The sequence below is a fragment of the Rhinolophus ferrumequinum genome, chromosome 13 (genome assembly GCF_004115265.2).
Source record: "Rhinolophus ferrumequinum isolate MPI-CBG mRhiFer1 chromosome 13, mRhiFer1_v1.p, whole genome shotgun sequence".
In the NCBI taxonomy this organism is placed as follows: domain Eukaryota; kingdom Metazoa; phylum Chordata; class Mammalia; order Chiroptera; family Rhinolophidae; genus Rhinolophus; species Rhinolophus ferrumequinum.
This window is the reverse complement of record NC_046296.1, coordinates 42,408,425-42,436,175: the sequence shown is the minus strand read 5'-3', so window position 1 is coordinate 42,436,175 and position 27,751 is coordinate 42,408,425. Positions and strand designations below refer to the sequence as shown.

The 27,751-nt window shown below is 34.3% G+C and overlaps 1 protein-coding gene across 5 annotated transcripts in view; it reads left to right on the top strand.

The window, feature by feature from the left end:
• EML4 (EMAP like 4) overlaps positions 1–27,751 on the top strand; it is a 140,029-nt gene that overhangs the window by 56,868 nt on the left and 55,410 nt on the right. For 2 of the 5 annotated variants that reach the window (XM_033124696.1, XM_033124697.1), the window contains exons 3-7: positions 14,424–14,553; positions 17,602–17,775; positions 19,637–19,765; positions 20,244–20,269; positions 20,466–20,498. In XM_033124696.1, the coding sequence (XP_032980587.1) occupies positions 14,424–14,553; positions 17,602–17,775; positions 19,637–19,765; positions 20,244–20,269; positions 20,466–20,498 (492 nt within the window). The remainder of the gene's footprint in view (positions 1–14,423; positions 14,554–17,601; positions 17,776–19,636; positions 19,766–20,243; positions 20,270–20,465; positions 20,499–27,751) is intronic. The other 3 variants (XM_033124698.1, XM_033124699.1, XM_033124700.1) reach the window with 3 other exon arrangements.

The window sequence follows — 27,751 nt, the reverse complement described above, 5'->3', positions numbered from 1 at the left end:
TCTGGCTCTTCCCCAAAATCCAATCAGGACATCGAGGCAGCCACGACAGCACAACTAAAGACACTCATAAAAGAGCACTTCCAGAACTGCTTCAGAAAGTGGCAAGAAAATGGGATAATATGTTTGAAGCGAAGGGGGGGAATATTTTGAGGAGGAGTAATGGCAATGTCTTTTACTGTAATGAGTTTTTTAAATTTTATTTAAACATTTTATGTAGTATGCTGTATATAAACATTTTATATATAGTATGCTATGGAAAGTAATTGGAAAAAATATTAAGTGATTCTTCATTATTGGCATTGTATATAGTTTAATAAAAGTCAACTATCAGTTTTGACATTAAACAGTATTAATATATTGTAGTATGAATATTTGGAATAAATAATTGAAGCAGAATATTTTCTAATAAATGAAGTTTTCATAAAATACTTCTTAAGAAAAACAATGAAATTATTCTGTAGGGATTTTGTATTTTTCCCCTTCAATTGAAAAGTAAAGTCATTTCTGATACAGTCCAAATTTTTATCTTATGTGAATCTTTTCTAGTCCCTTGTGAAATTAGAATTTATGGTATTCACTTTCACATAAACTTCTGACAGGACAATAATCACTATCATCTTCTTAAAGTATTTACATTTTCCAGAGGATTTTTCTTTAGAGATAAGACTAAATCCTCATGGACAAATAGAGTGGAATCCTTTTATGAAGCTATTGTTAAAAGTGTAGGTCAACTTCCTTATTGATGAAGACAGCTGTTATATAGGTTTGCTACATGGTGGTGATATGGGAGATATGATTTGGCTTCAGTTATGGCTAAAACTAAATGTTAATGACGTGCATGCTGATAGCTTAATGATATTCTACTATGTCACTTCGTAGTAGTATTGCCATTCACTAAATGCCACCTAACTAGTCATTGCAATGTTTTTAGTTTTCTTCTTTTTGTTTATACTCTCCAGTGTGCCAGCAGTAGAGTAGTCCCCCCTAATGCACAGGAGGTACATTCTAAGACCCCCACTCAATGCCTGAAACCGTGGATAGTACCAAACCCTATATATGTTGATTTTTCCTATACATACATACCTGTGATAAAGTTTAATTTATACATTAGGCACAGTAAGAGATTAACAACAATAATAATAAAATAGCACAATTGTAACAAATACTGTAATAAAGATTATGTGAATGTGGGCTTTCTCTCCCAAAATCTTACTGTATGTACTGTACTCATCCTTCATTCTTATGATGATGTGAGATAATACAATGTCTGTGTGATGAGATGAAGTGAGGTACTCAGAACGGTGTGCAGTTTAAAACTTAGGAATTGTTTATTTCTGGAATTTTCCATTTAATATTTTTGGACCATGGTTAACCGCGGGTTACTGAAACTTTGGAAAGCGAAACTGTAGATAAGGGAGGACTGTTAAGAGCTAAGCCCTATTTTTTCTTGAGTATATTATGCCAGAAACTTAACTGAGGTAGAACGTTTTCCCAATAGTTTTTAAGGTGCCAGTCATTTAAATTTCTCATATACCTTCTCTTCTGTTGGAGAATTCTTTCCTTTTGACGACATATGTTCATAATATATGCACCAGTTGCAACTGAATCTCTGCCAAAAGAAAAAAAAAATACCTGTACTTTGGAGCAAAATGGAAGGTCCAGGGAACACTTTGGCAGTTTTAACTGCCAGGGAGACATATTATGTCACAGCTGGTGCCTGGGAAACCTATTAAGATCTTTTGGGGTGACCAAATGAATGTAATTTGAGAATACAGCCCTGTGGCATTATGTGAAGACAAGCTGTTAGTACACAGTGGTATAAAAGCAAAGGAGTCAAATTTATCTGAGAGTGGGAATCAGTCATTTTAAACCAGGAAACTGCTAGTAAACCAAAAGTATTAAGCATTATAACTGCCACTTGAGAAATGAGAGAACCCAGAGGCAAAATTGAGTCGTAGAGGATGTCAGTTCTCCAAAAGAAACATTTCTAATTATGTAGAATCGGGGATGGTGTGTACTGGCACAGATGTGTTATCATTTGGCTTCTACTCCACATAACATTCGGGAGAAGACAGGGATTGCCATAGGTTTGCTGTAAATGTTGTTGATAAGTAAATTACATTAAGCAGGTTGGCATGTGTGAATTCCCTCAGTGGGGCCCTTGGGCTAAAATGACTCATAAATGTGGTAGGGGATGGGAAACTGTCTTATTATTTTGGCAACAGATCAAAGACTTCTAAACTGCTCTTTGAATATCGAAGTATATGGGTGGCTATTACCCAAGACCAGGAAGCAATTACCACGTATAGAATTCTATTTCTCTAAAAGAGTCAAATCCTTTGGTCATTTCAATTCAAAATATACTTTTTTAAAAATTAGTGGTCAGGAGTTAAAAAGGACTAAAGTACACCTTCCTGGGAGACAAGAGGAAAGGAGAAGTTTACAGGTAAAATTCAAATGGAAAAGATAAAATTTTATGGAGCATATGTAGTCCTCAATCTTCTCAAAGAATGGAGCAAAGTAATTGACAGAGATTGAAAAAAAAAAAATTGGCAGGGAGCTTGAGAATACAGAAAGAGTGGCAGAGATCTGCAGTTGGCATATAATAGGGAATCTGAGATAAATAACAGATTTTGAGTATCAACTAGAGTTCGTGCTCCGTGAACCATTTTAGCCTTCTACTCAAAAATTTCCCCATCCTGTAACGCCTCAAATTATTCCTGAAAATGATCTTCCCATTTTTCGTCTCTTCTTGGAATTGTTTTAAAATTTTTTTGTATGTCTCTTTTGTTGTTCCTGCTAGATTATATATAAACTTTGAAGGCAAGGATAGTTTCTTACTAACATAGCTACTAGCCTTGGAATGACACAGTAAATACTTGTTAAATTGAATGTGGAAAGAAGAAAGTTACAGAAACAGGAAGCTGGGGTTTAAAAAAAATTACTGCTTTAGAGAGAGGGATTGGGATAGATGCAAGAACAAGAGGGTATTATGAATGAGGATAGCAAGGATTTCAGATTTTGAGGTTTTGAATATGCAGCAGTTCCTAGTGATAACTTTACTGTGTAAGTCTAAATACAGTGAGTGTATTTGCAAACTGTCAGGCTAAGGTATCAGAAAGGTCATCCGTTTAGGACTGTCATCAAGGAATAGAAACCATATAATTAGTATTCTCATGTCATGATAAAGTATAAAAATTATTGTTGGCCTTCAACACTGGGATTTTGATGGTTTCCACTGTGATTAAGGCTAAATTGGTACTTTCCTAGTTTACAGACTTTTAGCCTAAATTTCTCTATTTCAGCGGGGTTGCTGCTCAAAAATAGAACTACTTTTGTACCTTTGGGTACTAGAGGTCACTGTTGCTTCTAGTCTTGAAGGCTAATCTTTGAGAGGGTTATGGCTCAGACTTTATAATGCCCAAGCACTGGGGGAGAAAGATATTTGTACACATACACATGCATGCATACATACGTGCATAAATGTAGCTAATGATGCATCCTAGTCAGGAACTTATATAACTGTAATAATCATTTTTATGTTCCTTTCTTCCAGTTGAGTTTCTAATAGTCTCAATTTCAAAGAATACACTTCAGACTTCTCAACTGAAAAAAAGGCTATCATTCACAGTTGCTTTTTGTTTTCTACCTCTGCTTTTACTTAACTCACTGCCTCTACTGTGGGAGATCATTCACTCTTTTATCCAGATGCTAAGGATTCCCAGTCCTGAGAGTTATCTCAAATTAAACTGTAGGATTGAAAGTGACCATGAAAATCTTCTGGTCTCTTACTATTTAAGTATCTGGTGACCTTGATGATTAAGTCTATTATCTGCTTAGATGTTTCTTTTCTCCCTACTCTACCTTGTAAATGCCTATCTATTATCATGGCACAGCTCAAAATGTCCCTCTCCACTAGGCAGAATTATTCCTTTCTACTTACTTACTTACTTAACCATTCCTTATGTCTGGACTCAAATCTTGATTTCACTGCCTACTATTATATAACTTTGAGCATGTTAATAATCTCTTTAGGCTTCCGTTTCTTCATCAGCAAAATTGTGATGATAGTAATAAATCCCTTTTAGGATATGGCGAAGGTTAAAAGATGTAACAGTTATAAAGTACTTAGAACAGTGCTTAGCACATAGCAAGTGCTTGATAATTAATATTACCCCACACCACTTACTGTATTGACAGTTGTCTATTTCCTTCATCTTTTCAATGTGCTAGGCACTGTTATAGGTGCTGGAGATTAAAGAAATAAAAGATACTGATTTGCCCCAAAGGACTTCAGGTAAAGTGAGAAAACAGATAAGTCAATAAGTACTAAGTACAAAATTGTGTGATAATTGGTATTAAAAAGTTAAATTTAGGGTGTTGTGGGAACACCTTGGATAAATAAATACCTAACTCAAACTGGAGTTGAAGGTTCCTTGCAGGAGGTGACATCAGCACTCATTTAACCTTGGTGGTCTTAACAGCCACTTATTGGTGCCAATTTCCAAGTTATCTATATTTTAAATTTTAGCACTTCAGAATTATCTACCTACTAGATTGCTCTGCTTATATGTCCTTCAGAATTTATAAATGTAAAATGTTCCCAAACTGATCTCGTCATCTTTTAAACCCTAAACATTTCTTAAAACTACCTCCTTTCCATTCACACTACCTAGCTCTTGTTTCAGGTCCCCATCATCTTATGTTTGGACCATTGCCCTGAAATCTCATCATACAGCCTTTAGAGCATTTCTCTAAATTATAAATTGACCTAAGTCGTTTTTTCAGCTTAAAACCTTTTAGTGGTGTCTGTCCTGTAGCTAAGGTCACTGTCTTCTGACTCCAGTATACCTCTGCCATCTGGACTCACTCCTCCCATTTGGGCTGTGCTCTCTCTTATGCTACATTCTCACCATATAAAGAGCTTTTTGTCTATCCCCACCCCTGCCCGTGCTACATATACATACACATCCCACTTTGCTGTTACATACTTTCTGTTCCTTTATACATACTGGAATAAAAGCCCAATATCTTATTACCTGCCTCTTCCTTATCTTTTAAGATTTTGTTCTGCATTACTTCTAGGAAGCCCTGCTTGAGCTCTGTGCCCCTATTCATCCTTACAGAATTATGTGTCTTTTCTTTGAACATCCATGATACCCTGTTTATGTTATTCTATTATTAATACTTATCACATGTTTTTATTGTCAGTGTGATTCTTCTGCAGGATTTTGACCTCCTTGATGCCAGTGGCTGTCTTGTACTATTTTGTAAACACAAGGCTAAGATTATAATGGGCCCTGAGTAAATATTTGATAGGTAGATGGATGACGAATACATGTTAATTTAGGCAAGCAGTGATGACTAGCATATGCCAGAGAGAAGGACCGTCCAGGTGCAAAAGCACAAAGGAGTAAAACTACTTAATTTAGGAGTTCAGAATAAACTAAAGCATGAAGTGTGAGGTTGGGAGTGTCAAGAAATGAGCCTGGACTAGTAGGTAGGCCTCATAGTGAAAGGTTTTCTTATACCTTGCTAAGGAATTCAGTTTTTATCCTGAGGGCACTGGAGAGTCATTAAAGGATTTTAAACCAAGGAGTGACAGGTAGATTTACAGTAATCCATTAATCTAAAACGATTATATCTATTGCGTTTTAACATATCTGAAGTAGAAGTGCATGTTACAGTTGATTGTGTCTTACAGTTCCCATAAGCAAACACTTCTTTCTAGTGGTGTTCAAGATAATGGTGCACGTTACACTTGATGGTGTATGAAATTCACAGACATATAGCACATTTTAGAAAGATCATTCTGGCACAGTGAAGAGAATTACCCTTAAGAGCAGGATTATACTGCAAGAAGGGAGTATAGAGATAAAGTGAGCATACTCCAGAAGAGAAATTTGAGGCAGTAGTGGTGAAGATGCATCCATTTAGTCATTTAGATGATGATTAAGTGCTCTCTATGTGCCAAGCACAGTGCTAAGCATGGGGAATACATACAAGAGTCACGGGAGAAGTAGGGTTTCCAGAAAGAGAGTTACAGATCATTATAAATGGTGATTAAGACTGTGAAGGAAGTAAGGAGGGTAGTGAGACAGTAAAGTAGGAGAGGCACTTTAGATAGGGTGATCATAAAAGCCTTCTTTGAGGAGGTGGAATTGAGCTGAAATTTAAAAGATGAGGAGGCGCCTTCCAGGTGAAGAACTTTCCAAGAAGAAAAGCCAAATGCAGAAGCATTGGTATAAGAAAGGATAGGGAGGAAAAATTGAATTCAAGATTTCAGTCGTATGTTCAAAAATCAAATCCACCTTGACTTTATCTCATACTGTATACAGAAATTAAGTTAAAATGGGTTGTAGACTTCAATGTAAGGACTAAAACCATAAAACTTCTATAAGAAATTATAGGAGAAAATCTTGGAGACCTTGGGTTTGACAAAGGTGTCTTAAATGGGACACAAACATAAGTAATAAGAGAAGACTAATTGAGCTTTATCAGATTTAAAAATCTTGTTCTAAAACTTTTGAAAATAAAAAGGCAAGCGATAGAACAGGAGAAAATATTTGCATAACATACATTTGTCAGTTGGACTTTTATCTAGAATATATGAAAAATTCTTACAGCTCAATAATTAAGACAACCCATTTAAAAATAGGCAAAAGATTTGAGCAGACACATCAACAGAGAAGATATATGGATTTCAAATAAGCACATGAAAAAATATTTAACACCTTTAGACATTAAGGAAATGCAAACTAAAACCACAGTGAGATGCCACCACGTCCTCACCAGGATGGCTGAAATTAAAAAGATTGATCATTCCAAGTATATTCAAGGATGTGGAGCAGCTAGAAATTCATACAGTGCAGGTGGGAATGTTAAATGGTACAGCCACTTTGGGAGTTTCTTAAAAAGTTAAAACATTCACTTGCTATACTACCCAGGTGTTTACCTTTAAAAAATGAAAGCATATGTCTACACAAAGTCTTGTACACTTATGCTCATTGTAGCTTTATTTGTAATAGTGTAAAACTGGAAACCACCAAATGTCAACAGGTAAATGAATAGAAACATTGTGGTATATCCATATAATGAGATAGTGCTGGGCTATAAAAAGGAATAATCTATTCATGGACTTCTCAGCCCAGATGAATCTCAAAATAATTATGCTGAATTTAAAAAGCCAGGCAAAAATAGATATATGTTGTATGATTCCATTTATATAAAATTCTGAAAATTGATTTAGAGTAGTAGGAAATAGATGGAGATAAGAGTTAGGGAGGGAGAGATGAATTACAAAAGGATGCAAGTAAACTTTTAAGGATGATGGCTATGTTCACTGTCTTGATGGTGATTGTTTCACAGGCACATACATACCAGGGGTGCCAAAAAATGTATGCAGGTGGACACTGCTCAACGTTGCTCAAGCAGTAGTTCGCCATAATCAGAAGTGTCTGGACGCTGATGGTAACCACTTTGAGAACCTCTTGTAATTGCAGAAGTCAAACGTGACTTGTGTGCATCTTTTGTTATTGGTATATGTTGAGTATTACAATTTTAATAGTTTTTTCCTTTCTTAAAGTGTGTATACATTTTTTTGGCACTGTACGTATGTGTATATATATATATATGTATGTATGTATGTGTGTATGTATGTCAAAACTCAGTAAATTGTACACATTATACATGTGCAACTTATTATATGTCAGTTATATCTCAATAAAACCAGAGGAAAGATAAACAAAAAGTTATAGAAGCATGACTTTGTCACCCTTGAATGTTGGCCGTAAGGAAATGGAATCAAAGCAGATTTTGTTCTCTGGTTTGTACAGTTAATAGGCGGTAATGTGTTTCACTATGAATCAGGTATGTCATAGAGGAGGAGTTTTGAATTGTTTGGTGGGAGGAGGGATGCATGAGTTCATGGGGAGATGTTCAATAGCAGTTAGATATGAAATATTCTGAGAAGGGTATGATGGTGTCAAGAGATCTGAAACCAAGATATAAAATATGAGCAAGAAAAGAAGATCCGGCAAGTGAGAGTGAAAAGATCCGGGCAGAAAGCTAAGAAGAAATTCCGGCAAGGGCAGTGTCCTAGAAACTTCAGGACATTGTCTTTGCCTGAGTGATCAGCAGTATTAGATGCTGAAGAAAAATTGAGCAAGATGAGGACGGACAGGTATCCACTGAATTGAGTGACAGTGAAGCCATTGGTGATCTTGGAAAGAAAAATTTCTGTGAAGTAGACGATAACCAGATTGCAGGAGATCGAGATGGAGGTAGGACAGTGTAGACCACTGGCCCTTTTCCGAATATGAGACTTGGAATGGAGGGGGGTGGATGCATTGCTGAGGGGGAGGGTTAGAGTTCCAGGACCAAGGAGCTGAGTATGTGTAAGGCAGATGTTTCAGCGTATGTTTTCTTACATGCCAAGGGAAAAGAAGCAGCAAGGAGAGAGGCTTTGCAAAGGGGTTATGCTATGGAAGCCAGCATTCATGTTTAAAACCCTAATCCCTGATGTCATAGTGTTTGGAGTTGGGGCCTTTGGAAGGTAATTAGGTCATGAAGATGGAGCCCACCATGATGGAATTAAGTGTCCTGGTAAGGAAAGAAGAGGAAGAGAACTGGCATGTGTCCCCCCACCTCCCATTTTAAGAAAACCACCATAAAACAATCATCTGCAAATCAGGAATTGGGCCCTCACCAGAACCCAGACTGCTGGCACCTTGATCCTAGACTTCTCCAGAACTGGGAGGAATACATGTTTGTAGTTTAAGCCGCTCAGTCTCTGATAATCTGGTATACGCAGCCTGAGCTGACTAAGGTTAAAACAGGGCAAAGAAAGAATAATAGGCCTAACAAGTTTCCTTCAGAAGCAGGTTGGAATGGGCCTTGGCAGTAAGAAGGCAAGACTGGTCTTAAAGAAGATAAAGGTGCGACAGAGGTGTAAAGGTGAGTCAGGATTAGGTAATGAGTACTGAGTGAGATAATGAACTTAAGCTCTGCATGAGTTACCAAGGATTTTGTATTTAATTTTTGAAATCGATTTTTAATATTATACAAATAATTTAACGACATTGAAGGACTTTTAAAAAAGAAAAAAATGACCCACAATTTTATCATATTAATGTAGGTTTCTGTTTTTCTCACTTTCATCAAAGGCTTTAACTTAAGGAAGGATCAGATCTATGTCTCAGATAAATCTGACAGAAGGATGGGAGGAGCAAGGGAAGGGTTATGAGTGAAGGTAAGCCTTGGTCATGCAGAACAGAAAGATGGAGATCTATCCAGAGACACAGAGGAAGAAGAACCACAGAATTTGGGGAGACAGAAGAGGGTCAGAAACAATTGGTTTATAACTTGAATGACGGGGTAATTAGATGCAATTTACCTTGTAATCAGTGATTACTTGCAAGTAATCAGTGCTCATCTCATCCTAACCCACCTTTACACCTTTGGTAGAGACCAATCTTGCTTTAGGACTGCTGAGGTTCACCTCCAACCTGCTTTTGAAGAAACCTGGTTTCACCAACTAGTCTTTCTTTCCACTCTTATAATCATTTTTCAGATTCATCTTCAATGGCTATAACTATCTGTTTGCTGTAGCCAATTAGTTAATAACTCAGAAAGTTATTTTCCCATGCTTGGTGACTTTATTATTGCAAATCAGAAGCACCTGAACTAAACGGTATCCTCACAGAAAGTGGGAAAGTGTTCAGGGAGGGGTATGCAGAGACTTTTGCTCTAATGGTAATTTATTTACATTTACATATTTCACAAGTCAGAACCAGAGTTTTGCTTCTGATAATGGCTGGATACAGGTAAGCTCCTTTGTATTCCTTTAATTAAAAACTTAGCAGTTTTTACAGGATGGAATAATTTAAACAAATGGGAAGACGTCTGCGGAGTTTTAGTTGGTCAGTTTTTCATTTTTTACACACAGTAGCATTTTAAGTAATGTTCTCTTAAAGGTTATAGGGGGCTCAGTTTTATAAATATATTAATGTTCAGGAGAGTATATTTCATAATCAGTAACTAAAATTTCACAATAACATTGAAATTACTGAGGAAGGAATCACAGCAATATCAATATCGATCACATCAGTATCAATATGTCAATTTAGGTTAGTAATTTCTAGAAATACTAAGTTGAGGTTGATGTGCCATTTGAGGCATTGGTAAAAGAATAGTAGTTATTTTTTAAATGACATTCAAGAGAATGCAGAAAATTCAAACACAACTGAAACAATTCCATTACATGTGAAAAGCAGAGATATAATATTTGTGAATTATACAGAGGGTGCCAAAAATATGTATACACATTTTACGAAAGGAAAAACTGCATTAAAATTGTAATACTCAGTATATACTGATAACAAAAGATGAATACAAGTCATGTGTATATCTCCGGTATATAGAATTATGTATATATGTTTTGAACAGTGCTAATAATTTGTTGGTGTTTTGTGAAGAGAAGACCCATAGGTTATTAATTTCAAATGAGCTATAGAGGACTTCATACTCCTCAGGCAAATTGTGACCCTAATCAGAATATTTAGAAACTGAAAAGATTATTCTGTTTATAACTAACTGGGAGTATAATATGTTTGTTTTTCTGTGGAGACAGATACTACCTTGGTGTGTATGCAGTACAAGATCTTCTTGAGTAAAAAGAACATGAAGACATTTTGTTATGTATTTGTTTATGAGAGGATTGGACATGATTTAAAACAGGAAATTCAGAAGTATCCATGGCTTATGTCAGTGTTGAGCTCCAGTTCTTCAGAAATAGAATATGTATACATAATTAGTCTCTGAAAGGCTTACATTATGTGTATATGTTGGGCGGGGGAGGTTCTGATAAAGAAATAAAAAATATAATAAAGTTACCATTTGTCAGTTTTTTGGCTCCAGAATTTCTCAGGTGTTGTTTTTAATTTTGTTTTCTTTCACTAATCACTATACAATCAACCACATCCACTGAGAGTTCAGTTTAGATTAACGATTTGTTATAGTACTTGATAATTTTCAGTCATATATTATGTTTTTGAGACATACTTTTTCACTCACATCAGCACCTTTTTCTGTTTTTCCATTCACTGCCATGTAGTTTTGAAGATGAATGATAAATTCTTCAGCTACCTTGAAATGCGTTTGGTTGAAGAATTAAACAGTAAACTGTAGGACTTAGAAATATAAGTTATATGTTGCTTTCTTTTTTAAAATTTTTTTTTTATTGTGGTAAAATATACATAACATGAAATTTACCACTTTAACTATTTTTAGGTGTGTGGTTCATGTCATTAAATACATATTGTTGTGCATCCATCACCGCTGTCCATCTTCAGAAACCTTTCGTCTTCCCAAACTGAAACTGTAGCCATTAAACAATAACTCCACATTCGCTCTTTCCCTTCCCACCCTGAGTCCCTAGCAGCCACCATTCTGTTTTCCATTTCTATGAATTTGACTACTCTAAGTACCTTGTATAATTGAAATCATACAATATTTGTCCTTTTGTGTCTGACTTATTTCACTTAGAATAATGTCTTCAAGGTCTATCCATGTTTTAGTATGTTTCACAACTTTGTTTTTTTAGGCTGAATAATACTCATTGTATGTATTAGGTTTGTGGAAAAGTAATTGCAGTTTTTGCAGTTATTTTTAACCTTTTAAACCGCAATTACTTTTGCACCAACCTAATATATACCACATTTATTTATCCATTCATCTGTCCATGGACATTGGGTGGTTTCCACCTTTTGGCTATTGTGAATAATATTTCTATGAACGTGTGTGTACAAGTATCTGCTCAACTCCATGCTATCTATTATTTCGGGTATATATACCTAGAAGTGGAATTTTTAGATCACACAATAATTCTGTGTTTAGTTTTTTGAGGAGCAGCTAATAGTGTTTTCCACAGCACCTGTGCCATTTTACATTCCTACCAGAAATGCACAAGGGTTCCAATTTCTGCACATCCTTGCCAACATTTGTTAATTTTAGGTTTTGGGGGTGGGGGGCGGTTATAGGTATTCCAATGGGTGTCATTGACTTCTCTTGAGATGAGGTTTGGGACATTGAAAGAGCATGAGAAATGGATTGCAGACTTTATGTTTTTTCATATAGTGGCTAATGTTTTTTGTTTTTGGTTATGTTTTTTTTTTTTTGGTGTTAACAAAAAGTAAAACAATTTACATTTCAAAAACCAGCTGTTGATATAGCAAAAGCAATGTTCAGAGAAAATTTATAGCTGTAAATGCCTGCGTTAAAAAAAAAGAAAGATCTCAAATCAGTAACCTTAAGGAAATAGAAAATGAAAGAAAAACTAAACCTGAAGGTAGCAGAGGGAAGGTAATATAAAGATTGAGATAAATGAAGTAGAGTATAGGAAAACAATAGAATTAATGAAACCAAAGTTTTTTTAAAAAAAGATCGACAAACCTTTAGTTAGAAATGACTAAAAAAAAGAAGGAAGACTTAACAGTTTACATCATGTACTCCTATTGAAAAATGGGCAAAGAACTTGAATAGATACTTCTCCAAAGAATACACAGATGTCCAACAAGCCCAGTAAAAGATTCGCATCATCAGGGAAATGCAAATCAAAACCACAGTGAGAGAGTACTTAATACTCACTGAGATGGCTATAAGTTAAAAAAAGAAAAAGTGTTGACAAGGCTGTGGTAAAATCGGGACCCTCATACATTGTTGGTGGGATTGTAAAATGGTGCAGCTGCTATGTTTGTTGATTCCTCACTAAGTTAAACATAAGATAACCATGGGACCCAGCAATTCTACTCCTAATTATATACTCCAAAAAATTGAAGAGATGTTCAAATGAAGACTTGTAGGCAAATGTTTATGGTAGCACTACTCACCAAAAGGTAGCCAGTAGCCAAAAGGTGGAAACAGATGTCCATCAATGGATGAATGGATAAACAGGATGTAGTATATTCATACGATGTAGTATATTCATACAATGGGATATAATTCAGCCATTAAAAAGAAGAAAGTACTCGAGATGCTGCCACATGGATTGAACCTTGAAAACATTGTGGTTGAGTAGATGAAGCCAAACACAGAAGAGCACATATTGTATGTGCTTCCATGTATGTGAAATATTTGCAATAGGCAAATCTGTGGAGATTAATGCAGATTAATGGTTGATAAGGGTGTGGGAGGGAGGAAGGTTGATAAGGGAAGGGAGGGAGGGAAAGAGGGAAAGGAGGGAAGGAAGGGAGGGAGGGAGGAACAAATGGTGACTAATGAGTACCGGGTTTCTGTTTGGGGTGATGAAAATATTCTGGAACTGAATAATGGTGATGGTTGCGCAACATTGAATATACTGAATGCCACTGAACGTACCTTTTAAATGGTTAAAATGGTAAATTTTATGAGTATTTTACATCACAATTTTTTTCAAAAAAGCTGTAATAAAACAGGAAGTCACCTGTTTGGCAGACTAGCACTAGATCTGATGACAAGTGATATTAGCATAATCTGGGACGTTACTGTACCTTATAATATGTGAAAATTTTCCTGGGAAGTTTCAAAAGATAAATACAGTAGTAGGTCTCCCACTTCCTCTCTTCTGAGTCATTTGGTCTTTGCTGGGTCATTTGGTCTTTCCATATAAGGAATATCTATATTCCTTAATATAGATACAGGAATCTCTGTATTAAGGAAGCAGATACAGGTGGCCCCAGCTGCTCATTCATATCAACAATGCTGTGTTAAACCATCATGTGTGGTATTTTAGGTTCTATACATAAAAGTTTTTAAATCTGTGCTTTTATGAAGAGAAGCAAACAAACAAACATGAGAGTGGCTAGAGTTAAAAGTTAGATTTTCTTGTGTGTATGTGAGAAAACTGGGTCCAAACATTCAAAATTGTTCTCTATTACCAAATCTTTAAATAAATTTGTCCCTTGAATAGATGTGTCTGTTTTGTGACTTTGAATCTTCCTGTCCTACTGTATAAATTAAGAAAGCAGAGTTACTTTGTATACTTATGGTTTATTAATATGGAATAACATGCTAAGCTTTAACATTGATGATTTCTGGGATTTCTAATTAAATATCGATAGGACCTGAGCTATTTCTGAAAATCAGTGACATGGAGAGTTTTGGTTTACTTTGAAGCACAACTTTGGATCATGTGCTTTAAAGATGATGCTATGTGTGGAGAGCAAACCATTTAGCTAGGTAATGAGTCGTGCTGCCATTTAGCAACTTTGCATGGCTTTCGTGTGTTTTCATCAGATTAAATCTTGAGACAGTATTGTATTCTGTATACCAGGGGTAGCAATTTGCTTACTAGTTCCAAACACGAATGGACTTAATTTTTAAAACTCCAATGTTTGAGAAGTATTTTGAAGTTTGATGTTAAAAAAATTTTTCTTAACCATCTTTAGGCCAGCCAGGCATTCGAGAAGCTATTTCCATGTCCTGTATAACCAATGGGAGTGGTGCAAACAGAAAACCAAGTCATACCAGCTCTGTCTCAGTTGCAAGAAAAGAAACTCTTTCATCTGCTGCTAAAAGGTATCCATTTGTAAGGGGGGGAATCTAACATAGAATTGTCTGAATGTGATAACTCAGTCTACTTTTGAAATGAATATGAAATAGGTCTTATAGAATTTGAGCGTGTCCTTTGAATTCTCTAACTCTGAATATAGAGACATCCAGCCTATACGCACTCAGTTTACATTCATTGTACCTACTGAGTTGTGTGAGGCAGCTTTTAGTTGTTACTAAAGAAAGAAAGCAGATTCATTTCATGGTTTTATTTACTTTTTTAACAAGCGTTTGTTGAGATCAGCATCACTATATTTAATGTACTTACACAAATGAATTTTCTGTAGCAAGTGATACATTTGATACAGCATGCTTATTTTATTATGAAAGTAGTATAATTGACATACAGTATTATGTTAGTTTCAGGTGTACAGCATAGTGATTTGACATTTATATACCTTGGGACATGATCACCACGATAAGTCTAGTACCCATCTGTGACCGTGCAGTTATTGTGTTATTATTGACTATATTCCCTATGCTGTACATTAATTATATCCCTGTGACTTATTTATTTTATAATGAAGTTTGTACCTTTTAATTCCCGTTCACCTTTTTCATCCAAATCTCCGCTTCCTCCCTTCTAGTAACCATCAGATTGTTTTCTATATCTATGAATCTGTTTTGTTTTTAATTCCACATAAGTGAAATCATATGGTATTTGTCATTCTTTGATACAGCATTTTTAAAGGAGAAATAGAATCTTTGATATGTATCTGCATTAAGAGGAGGTGAAATACTATAACTTTTATTCTTCAACTATGACTGGAAAATTAAGTCTTAATTCAAAATACTGTAATACTGTGTGTTTGTGTGTGTGTGTGTGTGTTCGGGGAAGAAGGGCAGGAGGACAGTGGAAATACTGCAGTATAAAAGTTTGGTGGATTACAGATTTACATTGTACATATATGTTCTTTTCATCAATTTATTGTTTCATCAAAATTGCTTTTGTGTAATTCCTAGCAAATTATTCCATATAGTGTTTGGAGAGACCACAAGAGATCAATTACATAATCTTACAACTATTTTCTTCAAAGAATGATTGAGGACCTTCAGTAGTAGAATAATATTTACAATGTACTGATGGAAAATGGTTACCTCAGTAAACCAATGCCAGTGACTGAATTATTCATCAATGTGGATTTATAGATGTTAACCAGACATTTGGCTACAGGAATGGTGAAGAAATGACAAGATCTTTAGGCCTTTTTAAAGCCCCTTCTAGAATTGTCGTTGAAGTCATTTTCATTACAAAATCTAGACTTTCTCCTCTGTAGCATGCCAAAATTTATTACCAGTGCTCCACTTTCAAGAAACAAAGGATAAATTATAAGAAAAACGCATAGTGGAAATTTTTATTACAGCTTTTAATCAACTTCCTTTTGTCCAGTAATAGTTTGGATTTGCCCCATTTTCTTACATAGCTAAAGTATAGTGCAATGATCAGTATTATGCATGATAGTGACTCAGCAGTTACTATGTGAGTTTGTTACTTTATGATGCAGGGGCTCTGTAAAATTTTGCTTTTAAATAACCAAGCAGGAAATTCTCTTTCAGGTTGTACTGGGCTCACATAAGGTTAAGTGACCTATGCATTCAGGATAGTTTGAAGAACAACAAGAAGTAATTTCTAACTGTTACAAATTTCAAAGTTAGTTGGATATTTTTGAGGTAGAATTGTATTTCTCAACACATACTTTAAAAAATTGAACATGAAGTGGGTACTGAAAGGTATCAGAACTAAATCAGATTAGGAAATGTCACTGTTAAAATTATATTTAACATTTAAAAATATTATAATGTAATACATTATTTATACTATGTATATTTGTTTAAAATGTCCTTTGATTAAGTAAGAAGTATAGACAGTTGATAGATAGTTTTCTATCTTTCCAACCCCGGAATTCAAGTCTTGATTTCATCTGCTTTGTAGCGTTGTCAAAAGTTGTTTGTGTAACGTAAGGAATCTTATCCAGTATGATTGGGAATGGCAGGTGCTTCGTTAATCAAGAGTCAAAGAGTCAAATTCTGGAATAACAGAATTTATACATAAATATTTTAAATATTTTAACATAAAACATTTACATATATTCATCTGTCAATTTGAAAGAGCCTCTCACCCCCCTTTCTATTAGGCTAGTGCAAAAGTAATTGCGGTTTTCGCATAGTTTCCTTATTGACTATCTTGCATAAAATATAACCATAAATCATTTTTATAACTTTTTGTTTCATTTTTTTAAAAACAGAGTAAGAAATTTAAAACTCACAAAACAATATGAATTAGAACCCATATCTTTATGATTTTTTTCCCCTCAACCTCTTACAATTGTCTCACGTACACAAAATATAATGTTTTGGTTTTTGATTTCTTTTTTTACTAACTCATTTTTATAGAATCTTTCCAGAGCATTCAACTTAGTTTTCATAGAAATTACAGTTCTCTTTTCTATGTATATTTTGTCAATTTTCTTTGTATTTAATTAACTTACAATTAAAATAACGAGTATCACTAGCATAAACAGATTCAGGGGAAGAAACAGTTGACTCTTGGTAAGTTTGAAACTCAACTGGCGGGAGCAGAAGTATACAGAAGAAATGGGAATTAGGATAACCTACTAAACATGAGCATTCAGTGTGCTTCCAATGTCAGTATGTTTTATAAACGTAATGGGAAGTGTCACTAATGCTCTGATTTTGGTAGGTTGAAGTCAGTTAAGAGTTCTTCTATTGTCCCCCAAAATCTGCCAAGATGGCAAATGCCTTAGAAGTCATTTTGATTGAAAGGGGCAATCTTCGTAGATAAAATACCTTAGAGTCTTATAAATTCTTCACTGAAGACTTTAATAACTTCAGAATTTTCAAAAAAAATATCTTCATTGTTGAATGAGAGCAGTATAAGTTGTATTAGCTGTATGACTTAGGATTTTGAATTCTATAATCACTTTTTCCATCATTTGATATATATTTTTAATTTGTTTAAATATGTGTTGTTCCATGTTATACTTTATTTTACAGTGGTACAGAAAAAAAGAAAGAAAAACCACAAGGACAGAGAGAAAAAAAAGAGGAATCTCATTCTAATGATCAAAGTCCACAAATTCGAGCATCACCTTCTCCCCAGCCCTCTTCACAGCCTCTCCAAACACACAGACAAACTCAAGAAAGCAAGAATTCTACTCCCACCAAAAGGTTTTAACTGTCCCCAAGTACAGCGCTAGGCAACGGTTGTAATGATACCTAAGTTCTGTGACATGGAAAAAGTTGGCTATCCATGGATTCCAAGAGAAAGCTGGGTGGCTTTTTTTTTTCCTTCTTTGTTGCTGTAATCTATATTTTAGCACGTTGGGAAATGAAGATTTAAGGTCAACAAGATTTCTCATTTAAAACTGGGGAAAAAACTAAGTTATAAACAGTTTGATAACCTAAAACCAAAACAGTGTTTTTATAATAAAATTACAGAATTTTAAAAATTTATATATAACTATGCATAAATTTATAGCCATATATAATTTAAAAATTGTCATATATAATTATCCTCTCCACATTTGGGCATCATTACAACCATCAACTTGCAGTGGCCCCTCTCAGCAAATGGCGCTTCATTGTGACTGCATCTCAGTTTCGGTTTTGGGAGGATAAGTTCTTCCTTGAGTAGAAAAGTGAATCCATTTCACCTGGTCTTTTCTATGCTAAAGGCTTGCTTGAGGGCTTCTCTCTGTGTCTGTAATAATTAATATTTTAAAGTTACGAGAGGGGGAGAAGGAAGAAACGTTCTAACAATGTGTGTGAGCCTAAATTGGGGATCTAAACCTGCATGCTGAGAGTTCAGTGCTACAGCTGCCTTGTAATCAAATATTTACATCAACTTAATGAAATCTGCCTGCTTTAGAAATGCTGGTTCCAGCCGTATGATTAGGTATAGATATATTTTATCATCATACTTCTGTTTGGAAATCTTAGGAAATTTTAAACCGTTCCCAGAACTGGCTAGGATTTTAGTAAAATAAATGACAATCATTGTTAAAAATTTTTATAATATATTTTATTTGATCAGTTTAATATTTTGCCTCAAGTCTCTAATGGAAATTTGAGAAAACAAAAAACCCTTCACTTCATTGATGCATGTTTAACATTTTAAAAATGCTCTCTCTGTGTATCACACAGATTCTTATGCTATCTAAATGGTTTGTAATTCTTTTGCCTGTTCTCATATGGAGTTTTTCTTGGATATAGCTCATTAATGTTATACAACTTTGGAGTGTGTGTGGTTAAAGGTGGCTTTTTTAATAATAAATCTCTTTAAGGTTCTAATTTAACTTGGTGTCTTCTTTGTTCCAGATCTTTTTTTCAGCTTCTTAAGGTCTCTTGGAAATGTGCTTGCCATTCTAAATTGCTCTTTGGATATACTATTGCAAGAAGTCTTGAAGACTGGATGAGTTGTAAGATAGTTAGCAATGCAGCCAAAAACTCATTTATAAATATAAAAATTTCAGTTATAAGTATATGGAATTAGTATTGATAATACAACATTCTTGTGTTAAATCATATGTAGTTCTGGTCATGGGTAAAATTGTCTCTGAAAGATAAAAACAAGTTTTAGTCCCACAGTTTATTTAGAAATTGTCATTTTTACCATATATAACGAGGACATAAAAAAACAAAAATAGCAGCCTTGTAATGACTTAGAGAAAAGTACATGTTTTTTCATAGATTCACAGAGTTTCACAAATTATGAGAAATAATGCTTCTTGGAGATTTAAGCAAATGGTTTTTTCCCCATTAACAACAACAAAAGTACATTTTTTAAAAAATCAGGTAATATTTTTCTAATGAATCTTCTAAATAATAGTGACAATTATAATACAGAGTTGGCCATTGCCTTGCGTAACTCCTTCACTCATCCAGGCAGAACCTTTCAACTAATCCTTCCTTCTGTTTTCTGAATTAGCTTTAGGAAATGTTAATTGCTGTTTTATGTTCTATGTACACTGTAAATTACATGTCATTTTACTGAGAATTTTTCTCTAAGAATTTAATATGTTTCTTCCAGCATAAAGCGACCACCAACAACTGAAAAGTCACATAATTCATGGGAAAATTCAGATGATAGTCGTAATAAATTATTGAAGGCTGTTTCAACATCAAAATTAATATCAAAAGTTATAAAAAATACAGACAAGTAAGTATTATGCTTTCTAAGTTGTATCTAAAAATTAATAATTATGTGCCTATCATGTTTGCATGTATAATTAAATGCTTAGCTTGAATCCTTTTTTAAAAAATCTATAATTTTATGTTTTTTCTTCTAAGTGCATTTATTTTTTTAAATGTTCTAGAAAAGGCGATGTCTTCTTGTTAATGCTCCTCAACTCATAATAAATCAGTGGTCCCATAAGATTTGAGTGTTTTTCATAAGTTCTTTCTATGCTTTCATCGTTTAGGTAATCTTATAGAATATCCATTGTTCTATAAAATAATATATATTAGTAGTTGAGACCAGTGAGAAGCTTTTTAAAATACTGAAGCTTTTAAAAATCGCTTCTAGAGATTTATCTGGGATGTGGCCTAAGCATTGAACCTTTTACAATTTCTTCAGGTGATTCTAATGATGAGCCAAATAAAATTATAAAATAAATGTCTTTAAATTCCTTTTGTAGGCATAAAGATGTCATCATCAACCAAGGTAAATAAATCCCTTTTTAAAAATATTTATGTTGCTTTTCTACATCAGTTAAATTATTACTAATTGTTAGGAATATTGACTGTTTTCATTAACTGTACTTTATTAGCTCTTAATAAGTAAAGAGAAGTGCATTATTATAGTCATTTAAGAAATGCTCAGTTTTTATTGTAAGATATGTCATTTTTGTCTCAACCAGCAAAAATGTCAACCCGTGAAAAAAACAGCCAAGGTAAGAATAAGCTGCGTAGTTGGTCGCCTTCTAAGTTAATTTCTTCCTGGATCTCTTATTTGGCTTTTCATTATTTATACTACCCGACTTTCCTCTAAATAAAGGAAATATGGTAATTTGAACTGGTGAATCCATCTATTTTTCTAAAAATCCATCTTATTTCTGTGAGCTCTGAAGATTCAAGGTCAACAGTAGAAATAAATACATTATTACAAAGAGGTATAAAACACGGAAATTTCCCTCTTTTTCAAAACAATAAAAGTTGTACTTAGAAAAGCCATTTAAAAGATTGATAAATTTTAACTCAACTTCCTGTCTTGCCAACTTCATTGCAAATAATCACTCATTTCTTAAAGCTCAGACTGAAAATACAATGAGTCTAGCAAATCCATTTCCTCTTAAATTTTTTTATATTATAATTTCTGACTACTTGCTGTTGTTGGCTTGTTCTGACCAAAAGAAGAGCAGACTTTCTGTAAATATGTATTTAATTGCAAAGTAGGGAAGTTTTATACATTAGTTTTACATTCTCCTTAGATTGCCTGCAAATTAATTGAAGCATGCTGTCTAAATGAAAGCATGTCCTTTCTGTGCATGCTTTTTACAGTTCATTTCTATGTGTCATAATTATTTTTATTTTCTGGGCTATTATATTAACAATGTGGTTAAAATTTTTCTTAGAGATTTAACTTGACTCCTATGGAATTTTACTTTCTTTGATTCTAATAGGAAAAGAAATATTTATTTGTAATCTTCTTTGGATCATATGTTTTTACATAGAGATTTTAAATGAAGTTGATTTTAGGTGGCATTCTTCTCGATCTTACTTTCTCCCTCTTTTATAATTAAATATAGGTTAAGTAATGGTTGAAATACTTTAAGAAAAAAAATGAGATTTTTTTTACAAAGAGAACTCTTATTATTATATAGCAAAACATTTTTAAAAATAGAAGCAATGATATTTAGTGGAAAAAGTAGTGAATGAAGAATCTCTGTGTTTAGTGCTTGGTCCTGACTCTTCTACATAATAGCCTTGTGACCTAAGCAAAATGATAATGTCTGAGAGTTTTCTAATCTGAGAATAATAACTATGAAAGCTTATTTCACATGACTGCTGAAGGATGAAATAATATATATGAAAATACTTTAAAAATAGAAGACACTGTAAGTATTAAAAGATGCTATTATTATTATTACATGTTTTGGTTAAAGAGCTTAAGTTTTATAAAATCCTTCTACGGTAAATGAAAACGGGCTACCTGCCTCTTTCTCATGTGGTGGTATGTTCTTTGGAAGGAAAAAGGAACTTAAGTTTAGTATATAAGTGAGTGGTTTGTGTTGGTGACAGTTTTCAAAAATCTTCAGGTACCGTGTTTCCCCGAAAATGAGACCTAGCCAGACAATCAGTTCTAATGTGTCTTTTGGAGCAAAAATTAATATAAGACCTGGTTTTATTTTACTATAAGACCCGGTAATATAAGATAATATGATATAATATTAATTTAATGCCGGGTCTTATGTTAATTTTTGCTCCAAAAGATGCATTAGAGCTGATTGTTCGGCTAGGTCTTATTTTCAGGGAAACAGGGTATGTAGGTAAATAAATGTATTTAAAAGGGGAGGGTTTTGCTATGGAAGCATCACTAAGCAGGTTTTTAGCCCATGTCTGGGAATAAGGTAGGAGTGAATAGCTAGAAAAGGATATAGAAAAATAATTTAAATTCTGTTACAAGAATTTTAACTCAAAAAGATTGTCCCAGATGTTGCAGTTTAATCCTGTCAAATGTTGCTTGCATTTAGCCTTATTTTTGGAATTTGAGCCTATTCCTTTGCTACTTTAATCAGCTACCATGTTGCCCCGAAAATAAGACCTAGCCAAACAGTCAGTTCTAATGCGTCTTTTGGAGCAAAAATTAATATAAGACCCAGTCTTATTTTACTATAAGACCCGTTATGATATGATATATATGATACAGTATAATATAATATAAATAATATAATATAATACCGGGTCTTATATTAATTTTTGCTCCAAAAGACAATTAGATGGGCCGGCCTGGTGGCTCAGGCGCTTGGAGCTCCATGCTCCTAACTCTGAAGGCTGCCGGTTCGATTCCCACATGGGCCAGTGGGCTCTCAACCACAAGGTTGCCGGTTCGACTCCTCGAGCCCTGCAAGGGATGGTGGGCTGCGCCCCCTGCAACTAGCAACGGCAACTGGACCTGGAGCTGAGCTGCTCCCTCCACAACTAAGACTGAAAGAACAACTTGAAGCTGAAAAGCACCTTCTACAACTAAGATTGAAAGGACAACAACTTGACTTGGAAAAAAAGTCCTGGAAGTACACACTGTTCCCAATAAAGTCCTGTTCCCCTTCCCCAATAAAATTAAAAAAAAAAAAAAAAGAAGAACCAAGAGTAAGTAAAATGAACCAATTGGTGGTATTCAAGTAATAATGTCTGTTTAAAAAAAAAAAAATGACCATTAGAGCTGATTATCCGGCGAGGTCTTATTTTCGGGAAAACACGGTATATCCTATCTGCAGTATACTCTTACCGCTAGAGTGTACCTTCAGGGAGAACTCTTATGCTTCAGCCTGTTAGGTAGCTCAGGCCTCACTGAAATTGAGACAGTCTATAGAGAGAAGTGGATGGATTCTAGGCAGTTTAGGAGCTAGGTGGAATATAAGAGATAACAGAGGGAATCTTTGAAAGGCTAGTTTGAGCAACTAGGTCAGAGGCATCTATAAGTAAGGAACGTTTGATGAGGACTAAATGTACAGAAAAGAATTAAGAGTGTGGTTTTGGACAGTTACACTTGAGTTGTCTATAAGACTTAATGTACCTGTAGAGATGTATAGCAAGCAACATAGTGTAGGTGTTTAAATACATGCATTTTGGAGTCCAGAGACTGGATTCACCATTACTTAGCTATGTGACCTTGAGGTTACTTCACCTTCTTAAGTCTTGTTTTCTCATCTATAATTGAGAAAATAATAAACTCTCAAAGGATTATTATAAAAATTAAAGCTAATGTGTTTAAACATAGTACCAAGTAAATTTTGGTTTTTAATATATATAAGTCTGGCTGTAAAATTTTGTACTCAAATGTATAAGGCGAAGATGACCATTAAGTAGATGATCTCTGTTTGATATAAATTGTAGATACATTTTTAAAGTTTGATATTCGTTTTGCATAGCATATTTCACAATATAGTTTCTTACATGTCAGATATTAATCCAAAATATGTGTCATTTTTGGACAGTCTCTTAAAAATATGATTTATTGGTTTCTTTAGCTCTTTTTTGACAATGACAAGTGTGGCTTGCTCCAAGCCATCTAATTTGATTTGGGAAGAAACCTACTTACATTTGGTACATATAGGTGAGTGGTAGCAGGGAAAACTTAATGTCAAAGGCCTGTACTTCAGCCACAGCAGAGGAGACGACCTGTAAAACTGCATATTCTGATCAGCACTTGGGCAGAAGGAAGGAAACCGTGGATGAAAGCAATAGGAGGTGGACTAGGATGTACATAGGGCAATTTCTGAGGCTACGTGTGGGTGGAAGGACAGGTTATACCACTAAAAAGGGGCTCTTACTGACTTAGATCTTTATCTACACTCAAATCCCAGAAGCCTAAACCCTTTTCATTGCTCTTCTCCCTAATTCTGGTGGATTCTGCTCCCATTGAAAGAGAAATAAAGACTTAGTACATCAAGTTAAACTGAATTTTTCCTACAGGACAATTTATTGTTAGATGTAGCAGTTAAGTTCTGGCACAGCACTATTCATTTGGTTAAGTTACTGATTAGAAAGTTTTTTGAGCTAACTTGGGGGACTATAAGCACCTTTTGTAAAATCATCTATTTGGAAAAATAGGTAATAGTCTGACAGATTTTGTAATAAGCAAAATGAGTACAGCCTGTAAGCTTGAGTTATCGAGTACATTATAATTTTTTAAATATGAAAAATAAGCGTCACATGTCCTCATTTCTAGGGTAGAACCTGAACGCCCTCAAATTATTACATGTTACTGTTTTTTTCAGGCTTGAATATTAAATCATTTTTCCCTTGTAGCGTCGAAAACTTGTGCTGTTTAGAATTAGCACATGATTAATTATCTGATCATGTTTAGAACCTGAATGACTCAGATCCTTACTGGAGAGAAATCTGATTGAGGAAAGGGAACTCAGCAATCAGCAAATCACGCTCTTACTTCCTCTTATAGTGCATCTGACTGCTCTAAGATTATATTCATTCTTGCTTAACTACAGAATCGATGCAGTAATATCCTGACTACAGGTGTGTTTAAATGGAAGGATATCATTATAGTATCTTAGAAAATTGAGAAGCACTTGGCTATTATTAGCTATCTAGCTACCTGTCAAAAATGACTTCGGATAAAAAATACTTTAAAAGTCGTTTTGAAATACATACTGTCTAAAATCCTTTGATAATTTGTTATAGCTAAACAGTTGTTCAAATAATCTAAAAATATAAAATCATTTACAAAATTGGAGGGAAAAATCTAAATAATTGTCCTTTTAAAAGCTTTCCCAGTTCTGATATGTTTCTTTATTGTTCTTTATCAAATACATATTTTAAAATTCAGTAATTTAACAAGTATTCATTGAATGCTTGTTTTGTCAAGACCTGTCCTAGGCACTCAGGGATTCAGCAGTTACAATGTCTGAACTCTGTGGAACTTAGATTCTATATATAAGAAGTGGATAATAAATATTTAATATGTCAGGTAATACATACTGGGAAAGAATAAAGAGAGTAGAGAATTGCTATTTTATACAGAGTAGTCAGGGAAGACATTTCTGATAAAGTGATATTTGAGTTACCTGAAGGAAGTGAGTGAAATATGTAGCTGTCTGGAGAAAAGCACTTAATGAGCAGAGAAAGCTAGAACTCTGTAAACCCTGAGGCAAGAGCTTTCTTGCTATGTTAAGGAACAGCAAGGTCATTGATCATAGTATGCATGCAATTTTGTATTTGTTCACCATTACGTTTATAAAATATAGGTTCATTCTAAGCAACAGGAGCTTCATTGGGCACCTCCCTTAGGAAAGGAAGCAAAACGGTTTAGTGGAAAGAATGTACTAGAAACATGAGACCTCGTTCGAGGTGAAATGACCTGTACCACAGACATTTATAGAATCAGAATCCTATAATGACTAAAATTATGAGTGTAAGTTGGGAAGGAGAAGCTCAAAATTCCATTTGCCAAAGGAAATTTTAAAAAAATGAAACATTGGTCATCTGATCATTTTTTTCTATGACTCTGAGTCCTTGAACCTCAGTCCCTCACATAGAGGGACTGGAAAAAAAAAAGGCTCTTTTTTTGCAGCAAATAGAAAAATGGAGAGCAGCCCCTGTTCCTTCACTAACTTGTTTTAATCTACCTTTTAAAGAATTTGAATGCAGGTGCTTTTGTTCCATGCCCTGTGTTGTTTTCTGACCTGTTGACTACGGGCATGTTCTGTCCAAAACCCTATCATACCCGTGTAAACAGCATTGTATCTGAAAGAATAGCTAACATTTACCTATAAAATATACAGGAGGATAGTGTCCTATTGGTACTGTATATCATGTTACTTATTGAGACGGAGGAAGTATATTGTTACCTGTTGAGACGGTGTGCAATTTGAGACAAATCAAAAAGTCAAAAGCCCTTAATTGAGCTATGGATAGTATCTTTCCTTGTTAGTACTGAGATGGTACCCAAAAGTTTACAGTTCCAGAATTTAGAGTGTGAATAAGGAGGAAGGGCAGGAAACTGAATACTGCATTTCCAAAAAAAAAAAAAAAAGCTACTAAAATTTAGATCTTGGGCCTTTTAAAATAGGCTATATGAACATTACTTAGATCCTTAGGTCTGGGCTTCTTCAAATATTCTCTATTTTAAAAGGAAACCAAAAATGGGACCTCTCTCTATTGGAGATTTTTTTAAAAGCCCAGCGAAGCAAAGATCTGAGTTCTTGATGTTGTGGGTAACAATCTTCTAGATTAAAATACGTTTAAAGGCTGTTGAACTTTTCAAAAACTATCCCAACTTCTAAGAATGTGTTCTTGTTGTCCCTTTTCCTTATTTTTAGCTGAGAAAAAAAAGCCCGACTGCCTCCTTTGGACATGGAGAACATGACTTTTCACAAGAGAACATCTAGTTTTGTGAATATTTATTTTATTCTGGTTAAGCACTTTTTGCCCATACTGTATTTTCACAACCATAGACATAATTTTTTTTTTTAATCTATACTAAATAATGCACTTAACCAGGAAAATCTCCATTCCTCAAACCTGCCAGTTAACTGAGATAGAGATAGCATGATTACAAATTCATTTTGTCCAGAAAGGGCAATTAGACTCCATGGTGTGTTGCTCATTCTGACATTTTCCTGAAGCGCTTTGAAAAGAATTTTGAAACTTGTGATAGTCTTAGCAGAAAAAAGATACAGTTGATCAGTGACGTATACCAAGATTTCAAGAAAAGGCATAGTAAATCATGTGCCACATTCCTGAACTATACTCACAGTTGGTTCTTCAAGGAACAATTTCACCAAAAATATTCTGTTGATTATTTCATTTAAGAATGCTTTTTAAACTTTTTAAAGATTGTGAAGTATTTTAATGTCTAAAATTGTGTGTTAATAATATACCAATCACACATGTACTGACCACCCAGATTTATTAGATCTTTATGTATTGCTTTATTTTACTGAGTTTTTTAAAAAAGATAGCATTAAAGGTAAAATTGAAGTCTCTCTTTAATCTGTTTAATTAGAATTTCATATACAGGTTTTTATTGTTCCTCTGGGGCTTCCTGATTCTCTTTCTATTATATTTAATTGAGAAAAGGGTAGAGGGATAAATATTTTGACATTTGAAGTATATTTTTTGAATTTTTTTAAAAAAATTAAATCCAACTTGGTATATTCAGATGAAATGAAAATTCTTTTCATTTATTTAGTACTTAAAATAACTTTTCTTGGGGATATAAATGAATGAGTTGAGGGAGTTTTTAAAGTACAAGTATATTTTGCTTAGTTCAGAGAAGTTTCCAGCAATACAAGGTCTGACAATTAAGTTCGTGAACTTGCCACCATGCGCTTATATTGGTAGCACTGTACAAACACCTTGGTAAGGTTTCATAACCTTGGTATATCAGTGTCTCACAGCTGTGTTCATGTTGAAGTGTGGCGAGGTCTTCCTGAGTGGCGTTCATTATTGTTATTGCGTGTTTTTG